General features: G+C 31.5%; 1 protein-coding gene and 1 non-coding gene across 2 annotated transcripts; both read right to left on the bottom strand.

Annotated features, from left to right (window-relative positions):
* Positions 1-49: 49 nt before the first annotated feature.
* Positions 50-123, bottom strand: TRNAI-AAU (transfer RNA isoleucine (anticodon AAU)). The gene has a single exon. It is a non-coding gene; the product is annotated as a tRNA-Ile (tRNA).
* Positions 124-7962: 7839 nt separating this feature from the next.
* Positions 7963-12359, bottom strand: LOC112719905 (cationic peroxidase 1-like). The gene is made up of 4 exons (XM_025770643.3): positions 12084-12359; positions 10414-10605; positions 9691-9856; positions 7963-8540 (listed from the first exon to the last, which is right to left on the bottom strand). Exons 1-4 carry the CDS (start codon positions 12300-12302, stop codon positions 8152-8154), a joined length of 966 nt encoding a protein of 321 aa, XP_025626428.1. The 5' UTR covers positions 12303-12359; the 3' UTR covers positions 7963-8151.

The raw sequence follows: 12359 nt of genomic DNA on the forward strand, positions 1-12359 counted from the left end.
AACGTTTTACAGAAACATAATTTATAAAACAAAAGAGAAACCAAAAACATGGCCCATGCAGGTCTCGAACCTGCGACCTTCGCGTTATTAGCACGACGCTCTAACCAACTGAGCTAATAGGCCAATTGTTATCGCATATTTGAAATTCTATATTTGTACATATTTAGACATATGGTCTCAACCTTTTTTTTCCCTTCTTTCTTAATTTGTCATATTTTTTCATAAAATTTTTCTTTAATTCTATTAATGTGCTCTTTTATCTTCTTTTTTCTATAATTATCAATGTTTTCAAGTTTATACCTTTCTTTTTTTATAGTAAAATTATCACATTTTTTTAGAAATTATTTAAAAATCATTTATAAACTTTGAGAGTATAAATGGGATGTACATATATAACATGAAAAGAATCAATTTCTTTTGGTTGAAGAAAGATAATATAAATACTGACCTATAAAAAACTTGGTCTTTTAAAAAAAATTGTTTTCAAACATCTTATCCAACATAAAAAGAAAAAGTTACGCATATAAATTGATTGGGAACTAAATTTATCAAATTACAATTTTTTAAAACTGTAAATGTATATGCAACTTTTTTATATCTATAAAAATTGCTACAGGGTGGTGTAGTGGTTTTTAATTTGAACGTAAACCACTACAAAGTGTAGCGATTTATGTGAATTTACGTGCTGAGTAGAAACTGCTATAGGGTGTAATGGTTTTTGAAAAAACTGTGTTGTACATAAACCGCGAGTGACTGTAGTGGTTTCTAAAAAAATGTTGCCTTGCATAAACTATTGCACATTGTAGCGCTTTATGTACAGGGAGATTGTCTATAAACGAGACCTCAATGCATTGATCGATACCTGAATGCCAATAGAAAAGAAAAGTCGTCAAACCCATGCGACCTGAGCGTAGGGAACCACCAGAAAATCCAAGACTATAGTAGTTGAAGGGGATTGTCCAAGTTCGTGACATTTTTATTGGCCACCCGACATATGCATCGATATAGCCATGGCAATGCAACTGAACCCCAGCTATAAATACCCATCTCGTCAAGCCTCGCCACAAATGACAACCACCGAATATGTACCCGATTTGGACTCTTGTCATCAAACTGCTAAGTGGATAGCAGCATCACGATGTACGCATGTGCGTATATGCGTACAGTATCCTCACTCGCATCAGCTGGTATTATCCTAAACATCTCATGGAGCCTTATGAAGTAGAATCTGAAACCACATCGGTTGGGGAGGGGAACGAAGCATGCCTTATAAGGGTGTGGATACCTCTCCCTAGCATGACGCGTTTTGACGAGTGAGTGTGGGGGCTTCGGCTAGCATCCCTATCGTCAAAGGCAAAACCGTGAGGCCTTGTGTACCAAAGCGGAGAATATCGTGCTAGCGGGTGGTCTGGACTGTTACAGTAATAGTTTCTATAGATATAAAAAAAATTGCATATACATCTGCAGTATTAAAAAGTTGTAATCTAGTAAATTTGATTTCCAATCAATTTGTTTAATTAACTTGCACACATAAAAAACCAAGACAACATTCCATCCATTTAATTTGTTATACACACTGGATAATCAATGTTAAAAATCCCGAAGGAAATATAAATTAAAAGATGATAATTATTAAATTGGGTACCTTTGACATTCTGCTTTTTGTTGTAAGCAAAGAGTGACAAAGGTTTTAAATTAATTTATTATTAGCATTACTTTAACATTCTACCACACAGAACTTTTTGCTTAAGCCGTAAAATAGAGGTGGTGTGGTATTACGACCGCCAAAAATAAAATATAGATATATAATAGCAGAAAGAATATAATACACTAGGAGTCTTGAAAAACAGGTAGAACAAAATCGCGAAAATAAAAACGCAACGCTCAGGAAACGAGATTACTTGCGTGCTAAGAAATCTAAGGTTTATAAGTATGAATAAACAGAAAGTGAGGTTAGAGAGTCAAGGATACAAAATAACTAACTCCTAACTCAGCCTGCAAAGTCAAGGCTGGCCAGAGAATATTTACATACATATATACATGTCCCAAAATACCCAAAATATATAGATAAAACCCTAGCTCTCCATCAGTGGTGGAGCTTAGTTCAGACAAGGAGGGTCATGGCCCCCAAACTTTTTATAAAAAATTTAGTAGTACTTTTTTAAAAGATAAAAAATAGTTCAATTGACTTAAATATTTTACTATGACTTAAAGTATCTAATAAGTTCAATAAACAACACTCTCTCTATCTTTAAGTTCAAATATAAAAAATTAGATATTTTTATTTATTTAATTTAATATTATTTTATATTTTACTATTTATTTAATTTAATTTTTTATATGATAAAAAATAATAGAATATTCAATAAGTATTAATATTATTGTATTTGTATAAATTGATAAAAAATTTAATAAATATTATAAATTTTAATATTTGTCCTTCTAACTTCTTCTTTACATATTTTACAGGATATATATTCAAGTTTTTATATAAAATAATAATAAAAAATCAAAGAATTGATACATTTTTTAAGAGGAAGGCTAATATTTAAGAAGGAGAACATATAACTTTTACAATATCAACACATGTAGATAGTTCTTCTACTTTAATGAATCACGAAAAAAGTGAGATATAACCTTCAAAAGTTCAAAAAGTTACATCTGATGACTTTAACCTTAACTTTTTGGAACGAGATCTTGAAAAACGGCTTTAAATTTGGCAATATCACCCAAATCAGAGAGATGAGATTAGACGAGCTTATCTTAAATGGGTCCATATCAAAAATATTTTGACAATTATTTTCTATCCCCCCCCCCCCAAAATTTTGTTTCAAGTTCCGCCACTGCTCTCCATAACCTCTAAGAGGAACAAAATAAACAAGTTATGTGGAGAGAAAGCTAAGTACACATATACACAAACTATAAAGCAACAGAAACCCAGAAACCACTCCGCTTCAGAAGTCCAGACGCCTAGTGAGGTGCATCTCGACCTGCATCTAAAAAATAACAACACAGTATGGGGTGAGAACTGGAGGTTCTCAGCATGGTAAAGGTTTCACCACATAATATATAAGGTCTTGGGAATGCCAGAGGCAATCCTAGAACGCCGACACTCAGATTATAAAGCTTAAAAGTATTAAACAGAAACCATAAAAGAGGGTAGGTATCTAGGGAATTCTAACTCAACTTAAACTTAATCCTAACACTCAACCAGTCCACCTTTCCTCCGTTCCTCCATCTCCAGTGAATTTGCAAAGACAGACAAATAGACAATTGCAAGCACAGATAGGAGACAAGTAGTGCAAGTAGCAATTATTACAATTAACATAATATATTCTGTAAGCATTCCTAAATAAGGCATAGCAAACAAATAAACACAATGCACATGATGTATTCCTGTCCTATATATGGCTGATGAGGCTCAACTGTCGGTTATCAAGCCAACCCGACAAGAACAAAACCCTTGGACTGTCCCCCGATGCGCATCCCCAAGAGTCTATGCATATCTTTTTCTCAAATATATAAAATTACTCAATGGGGTCAACATTTTCGGAAATTTATAAGCATCCGGTCACACTTACGTCGTAGGGTCAACAGAGTATCAAATCTCAACCTAGTACACGTGGTGGCAAGCCACAGTACTTTACCCAGAAAAACTCGTATCTCAAATCAATCGAGTATATGAGCCAAATAATATTTATAATCTTTGCAATCTTTGTATAATCATATCATATCAGCCAAATAACATATATATACTCCAAATATACTCGTTTCCACGTTTAATTCATCATTTTTACCATTTTACTTCACCTCCAAGTCATCTCAATTTCCTAGCTTCAGCTAATCACTATGTTTACTATTATATTTTATGACTAAAAGAATGGAAATAGAGATTTAGAAGTTTGAAATTTGGTTTAAAAACATAAAATCCAGTTTTGCAGAAAACAGGGGCCACGCATACGCGTGGCTCACGTGTACGTGTGGGTACGCGTTTGGACCAAGACGCGTACGCATCCCCTGATTACGCACACGCATATGTGCCAGACAGTAGCACATGGTTGCGTAGGAGGAACTCGCGTACGCATATACTCCAAGTCACGCGTACACGTCGACCATGCGTATGCGTGGCGTGCAATTTGGCACTTTACGCATATGCATAGACTCGTTCCCACACGCATGCACGCGAGGCAGTAGCTACCATATCCAAATGAAGGTTACGCATGCACAAAAGTTCCATGTCACGCGTACGTGTGGTGCGTACGTTTTTCCAAAAATTTTACTAAGTTTGAAATCTGCAGATTTGTCACTTTAAACCCCAAACTTTCGAGTCGCATTACTTTTTTGTCTTAAAATATTTTTCACCCGTTCTTCGAACGGCGTATACTTCACAGATCCAATTTTCATATAAAACAAGTTTGAAATAATTTAAGGGTCCGGAAGCCAAATTATGACTCGCCGAAGTTTGGCCCAAAAACAAAATTTCTCAAAAAGTTCAAAACCTCAATTTCCTTAAAGAATCCAATTCAAACCTAATATATCATACACCAAAATCAACACAACATCACCTTGCCATCGCCACAATAATCCTTCCATGACTACCATATCTCAATTCCACAATATCCTGCATCAATCTTTTAAATACATCAACAAATTTGTCATCCATCTATCCTAGGCATTCATATATTCTTGTCAACAAGTCCATAATCATAAATTCATCAATATACATCCTATTATTATCATCCATAGCAATTACCCAATCCAATACACAACTCATAGTACAATTCAACAACAAGGATACTAAGTATTAAGCATTCCTTTACATTCCAACCTATCCTAGGGTCGTCTAGCCTAAGTTTTCACAGAACATTATATATTAAATACGAGAAACCTAAACCATATCTTGGCCGATTTCCACATATTTACCGAGACACCACCAAGGCACCCAAAGCAACTCTCAGGATTCAAAATCTTCAAGGCAAAGCCTCCCAAAATCCACCAAGCCTCCAATGTGCTCAATCAACTTCGATATACACTTATACAAGCCTAATTCACATATTTGATACATATATGGTTCAAAACTCAGAATTTAACATACTAAGAACAAGGATTGGATAGGGTTAGAGACCTCACAGTATCCACAGATCAAGAGAGCTAAGTTCAACGAATTCCGCAAGCTAATTCGAACCTAGAGAACCAAAATTAACAAATTCTTCAACTTGGGCACTCAAAATTTCGAAAATTAAAGGGGTAGAAGAACTCGGATGATAGAGAAACTTACCAATGAAATTGTTCCGATAGGTTTGTAGAGCTCGACGTGCTGGACGCGTGACCGCAAATGGTGCGGCGATCGGAGCTCAGATGAAAAAGTTATGGTGGAATGATGTGGAGGTTAGGGTTTGGAAGCTCTCCTCTTCCCCTGGCTGTGTTCAGCGTTCTTCATACTGAATGGGGAAAGAGATGAGCTTCAGCTCATTTAATTGATGGGCTGGTTGGGTTCACGGGTTCGGTTCGACCGTTTCGACCTATTCGGTCTAATTTCGGGCCAAATTTTTTGAAATTAGTGTCAAAATTCTCGTTTTAATGAGCTCTATCCTAATTTAATATAAGATTTACATTTTTAATTTTTCTTATTAAAATTTAATTTATTGACTAATTATTTACTAATTTAGCGGAGTTTACAATTACAACTTAATTTTTGGGGGAAAAAATTATAGAAGAAAATAATTCTTTCATGTTGTATTCCATAAATTTCGACTCCTTTGTCAACGAACTATAATTCAAATGGTATAATCTCATCGTATTCACCTAGAGGTCTCGGATTCAAGTCCCACTTCTAACTTTAAAAAAAAAAAATTGGCTCCTTTGCATAGGAACCGGTTCTTAGACTTAGTTGGCAAAGGATTCGATGGTCCCAGAACGTTTGGACCATTAAATGGTCCCATAACAAAACATATTTTTTAAGTTTTTTAATAACTGATAAATAGTCCTTATCTAATTTTAATTACAAATTAACCCCATATATTTTATTTAATCATAAAAATTATTTTTTATTTTATAAATTATTATTTTATCATTAATCTATTATGTTTATTAACAGTTAAAAACAAAAACAATAACAAATTAGATCTTCCATTGATTGTAATAAACTTTTTGGCTATTCCAATTGATTAAAAGATTATATTTGATCCGTGACGTTTGTCCAAGATGGTGAAATCGTGTTTTTTTGAAAATCAATCGATTGGATTATCAAAATAATCGATTGAATTTCAGGTTTCCCATAACTCAATCGTGAAAATGGCAAGGCAGCATGGTTTTCACAAAAATCAATTGATTGGTCATATTACCCAATCGATTGAACGATGACTAAAATGTGGGTTTTTAATAATTCAATCGATTACTTATACTATCCAATCGATTAAATGCTTCAAAACAACCTGAGGTCTCACAATTCAATCAATTGGTTGTGTTACCCGATCGATTGAATTTATCAAAACAATATGGATTTGCCGTGTATAGCTGGGACTATGAATATTGCAAGGCCTTCCTTTCCGTGGGAGGTAATCAAACAATTGAATAATCATTCGAATCTGAAAATAAGAAGCATTTAAAATCTCTCACAATTAACTATGCTTCTCTATGCATCAAATTCTATAAGATTGACGCTACATTCTACAGCCAAATCTTATGCAAAAGGATTTCCCCCAAAAGATGCAACTGGTTCCTGCGTCTGGATATTCCTGCAAATTTGCAGTTCAGTCAATGAACAAAAATGTGATTACTCAATCCTACGAAAATACACATGTAGATTAATTTCCTCTCCCAATCTACCTTCATGCTGCAACCTACCTCCCACGTAATATGGTAGCTTTTTGTATTATCAATTAGTTTTGGTTAAAAAAAATAAAAATTGTTTGGCGAAAATCACTCAGGGCAGATCACTTGATTTACAACATTGCAATAGCCTAGTCTTCCAACTTTATATCACATGCACATTTATCTACTAAAGCTGGATCCTAATGGACCACACCCAATCTTTTCTTTAGTGCCATGCAACAAATCCATATTGTTTTGATGACTTCAATCGATTGAATAACACAACCAACGATTGAATTGTGAGATCTCAGGTTGTTTTGAAGAATTCAATCGATTGGGTAGTATAAGCAATCGATTGAATTATTAAAAACCCACATTTTAATCATTATTCAATCGATTGGGTAATATGACCAATTGATTGATTTTTGTGAAAACCATGTTGCCGTGCAATTTTCAATCGATTTTTTTTGTGATAACAACCTGTAGTCCAATCGATTGAGTTATGGAAAACCTGAAATTCAATCGATTGTTTTGATAATCCAATCGATTGATTTTTAAAGAAACACGATTTCACAGTCATGGACGAACGTCACGGATCAAATATAATCTTTTAATCGATTGGAATAGCCAAAAAGTTTATTACAATCAATGGAAGATCTAATTTGTTATTGTTTTTATTTTTAATTGTTAATAAACATAATAGATTAATGATAAAATAATAATTTATAAAATAAAAAATAGTTTTTATGATTAAATAAAATATATGGGGTTAATTTGTAATTAAAATTAGATAAGGACTATTTATCAGTTATTAAAAAACTTAAAAAATATGTTTTGTTATGAGACCATTTAACGGTCCAAACGTTCTGGACCATTGAATCCGGTGCCGACTTAGTTGCGCTCATAATATATATGTAACTTAAAATACACACTATATATTCACCTTTTTGAACGAATAATACCACATACACTTTATTTTATTTTAATTTAAGTAATAAGTATCAAATTGATACTTTTATAGAAAACTACTACAGTATGCATATATAATTGATTTCAACACAACACCTTATATAATTCAAATTCTTAAGACTCATTAGTTAACACCAAGACAATTAAGTAGACATTAATCATAGAGAAAGAAAACCATAATACATAAAGCGATTTTGACTTTATGACCATTCTTTTGGTAAATCATACTATATTCATTACTCAATATTCATCACTCAATGCGTGACAAAAGTGTTGTAACTAGGGTTTTGTCAGATTTTAGCCACAGTTTCTTTTGTGACTATAACCCACTTCTTTTATAGTGATTTTCTACTAATAACAATGTTTAAATTAATTAACTTTGGTGCAATTGGCACGAATCTGACCAGTTGTACCAGTTAAAGGGCTTAAATTTCCCATTTTGACCATAGCACTAGCAAAGTCAGCAAAGAAAGCTGAATAACTGTTGCTATAGTTAGTGACAAGAGAGTTAGTGGAACCGCCACTAATAAAGAGCTGCTGATCAGAATGAAGAAGGCCTTTGTTGTTGACAAGGTTCTTGAAGTAAGCATTGTCAAAGAGCACATTTGTTGTGACATCAAGTGCTGTGAGGTTGCTGTCTCCATCACTGCTTGGACAATTTGATTTCATTGATGTTGCAAAGTTTGTGTCAATGTTTGTTTCATTGTAGATTCTTCCTCTGAATATTTGGCATCTTGCTTGTCCTGTTGTATGAGCTCCTATACACATATATAAAATTAAAATAAATTAGATAAAAAAACTCGAGATTAATCTCCTATATATGTTCTTTCCTTTTACATAATATTATTAGGTATACATTCTCAAATTAATAATGAATTATATGTGAGAGGTTTTATTTTATTTGGAGTATTATATATATAGTGCATGTTATGGTGTTTATGATAGCGACAATATCTTAAAAAATATTGTTAAAATTAAAATGTTTTTTTTTTATTATTTAACAATGTTTTTTAATTTAAAAATAAAAAAAATATTACTAAAATATAAAAAAAATATATTTTTAATTTTAACAATACTCGTATATCTATCTACTGTAGTTTTTATAATTGTAGCAGTATAAACTCGGCTTATATATTATGGTGAAAATTCAGGTGCAATCAACTTCACGTGAAGTTAATTAATAGTTGAAAGCCATTAAATGATATGAATGATTTGACTAAATTTTCATCTAACGGCTCTCAATTATCAATTTCACGTGAAGTTGACTGCACTTGAGTTTTCACGTATATTATATATGTTAATCCATTAATTTTATATTTGATTTTAATAAGATTCATATTTCAACTAATAATAGTTTAGGTCAGAGTAAAGTATCGTTTTTATCCCCAACGTTTGGGTTAAGTCCTATTTGTGTCTCTAACGTTTAAATCGTCCTATTTGTATCCTTAACGTTTATAAAAGTGATTCAATGTTATCCTACTATCAATTATACTAACAAATCATGTTATATTTTTCAATTATTTTCCCTTGAATCTATTCATTCTCAATTAGGTCTCACTTGGATGTGTTCAATTTTAATATTATACCCACTATTTGTGTTTAGATTCAATTATGTTCCTAGAAAAGTGAATTATGTAAATGTTGTAGGAATTAGTTTCAACATTTGATGAGCTATTTTTGGAGTAGATCATCGATTCTATCCCAGTCATTTTTATTCTAACTTCAAGAAGAGATTTTTAAACTCAAACTAAAGCGCTCATGATGTGTAATTGACGGCAGGATAACATTGAATCACTTTTACAAACGTTAGGGATACAAATAAGACAATTTAAACGTTAGGAACACAAATAAGATTTACCTCAAACGTTGAGGACAAAAATGATACTTTACTCTTTAGGTTATTATTACCTGAGAGGACTACCATCTCTTGAGTGGTGAAACCCTTATTGGAGAAAGCAGTTATGAGGCCACTAAGATCCAAAAGAGGGGATGGAATATCCTTAGTTGCTGCATCTTTGCTTGCACTTGTTGAATCTCTTCTGCCCAATCCAACATTCCATGATGGACCACCCAACTTACATATATACACATTCAATATCGTTAAATATATAATTCATTCATTCTTATATCTCTTTTCGAAATAAACAATTTAATGGTATAATATCAAATTTTCTATATAAAAAAAGTGAAAACTCAAGAACAGTCAATTTCACGTGAAGTTGATATTTGAGAGTCGTTAAATAATTTGAATGATTTAACTAAATTTTTATCTAATAACTCTCAGTTATCAACTTCACGTAAAGTTGATTGCACTTGAGTTTTTACCTATAAAAAAATCTAAAATTTTAACAGAAGGCAAATTAAAAAAAATATATATCTATACAAAAAATTTACACATTTAAAAGAGATTTTTGTGTAAAATAATTTAATTTTTAGAATAAATTATTTTTTTATGAGATTAAAAGATATATTAAAAGTATAATCATTTATATATATGTATGTTGCTTTCTTCCATTTAAATTTTGGAAAGAAATGACTTCATATAACAAATATAATTATCTCTCTTAAATTCTACTCTATATATATGTTGAGATATATATAATTGAATATATGTATATTAAGTAAACTTACTGAAACAACAGAATCACGAGCAGCAATAGCGAGAATATCAGCACAAGAAACAATTCCAGGACAAGCACTCTCCAATTGAGATTTGATGTTATCAATTACATCAAAACCTCTAACAGAATTCAAATTTGGAGCAGCTGTCTTCTCTCCGGTAAATGTTGAAGTGTCATCCAATAAAATTGATGCATCACATCCCTACACCTTTCAAATCAATACATATATAATTATATATATACACACACAAGTTTATCCATGGATAGAAACACATGAAAATATTTAATTTATTTATTATGAACAATTTATCAATATATATATATATATATATATATATATATATATATATATATATATATATATATATATATATATATTTGTCTTTTATCTAGGGGTGTTCATGGATCGGATCGTATCCGTAAATCCGCTGTAAATATCCGTATTCGATCCGAAAATTGCGGATACGATCTGATCCACAGTCTGATCGGATCGGATAGGATCCGATCCGCACTCTTTACGGATCGGATCGCGGATATCAGCTCTGCATCCGCGTATCCGATATGTGGATCCACACAATAATAATTTAAACAAATAAATATATATATATATATATATATATATATTGGTATTATATTTACTTGTTTGTATGTTTTAGTTAGTAGTTATTATTTATATATTGTTTTATTTTATTTTTATTATTTAGAAAAAATTTGATTAAAAATATTTTAGGAATAAATAGATTTAAAAGTGTGAAAGAAATATTTTTATTGAATTTCTTTTATATAAAAATATGATTAAAACGAGAATGTTCAATTATGCGGATATACCCGATCCGATCCGCAAATGTGCGGATTGGATCGGATTTGACACTAAAAAACGCGGATATCATATCTGATCCGATCCGATGGAAATTGTGCTGATCGGATCAAATTTTCGACCATATCCGATCCGATCTTATCCAATCCGTATACACCCCTAGTTTTATCATGGTTTAAGAGAATTATATATTTTTGCCAATGAATTATAGCTCAAATGGCATAATCTCTTCATACTCATCTTTTATCGCGAGTTTGAGTCTCTCTATCTTTAATAAAAATAAAAAAAGAATTATATATTTTTTCGATAACGGACTATATGACACGTGTAAAAATCTAAAAATAGTTAGTTTATATGGTATATTATTGGCTTTTCATACACTACATACATGTTCTTTCGCTTTTTAATTATAACCAAAATTGAATGAGTAATGTATTTTTTTAATTTATAAAAAATTTTAAAATATTTTTAAATTTTATTTTATTTTATTTAAAAAATTTTCAATTTATAACAAATACATTCATGGCAATTAATTTTTTTAAAAATTGACCAATTTAATAACTTCACAAAGATCTTTAATAACGTAACTTAGATACAAAATTTGTTAGGAGCTCTTATATTGTCAAATAATATTATAGCTGAATTAATTCTAAAATTCTTGAAAATTTAGCTGTAAGAAAAAATATACAATTGATGCAAATAAAAATTTTTTAAAATAAAACAAAACTTAAGATTATTTTTGACGACCTTTAAAAAAAACTTTACCCATATTGACCTCATAACAAAAACTTGCTAATAATTAATTAATTAGATAGAGATGATAAAGGAAGCTAACTAGCTAGAAGGGAAGAAAGAAAACTTGCATTAACAAAGCAATCATGGAAATGAAGACGAAGCAACGATGCACCCATTCGATGCTCTTTCGCCACTGCACTGGCCACTGCAGATTTGATTATAGAGAGTGCCTTGGGACATGTTGAATCATAGAAATTTGATGTTAGCTGAGATGAACATATGCCAAATAATAGGGAAGAAGTAAACATAATGTAGAAGTAATTATTATTTGATGAGTGGATAGCCATTTTCAAATATCTATATTATATGCTAATTATTTGTGCCCAATTTGCACCTGTGTTATG

Source organism: Arachis hypogaea, chromosome 11, assembly GCF_003086295.3.
Source record: "Arachis hypogaea cultivar Tifrunner chromosome 11, arahy.Tifrunner.gnm2.J5K5, whole genome shotgun sequence".
In the NCBI taxonomy this organism is placed as follows: domain Eukaryota; kingdom Viridiplantae; phylum Streptophyta; class Magnoliopsida; order Fabales; family Fabaceae; genus Arachis; species Arachis hypogaea.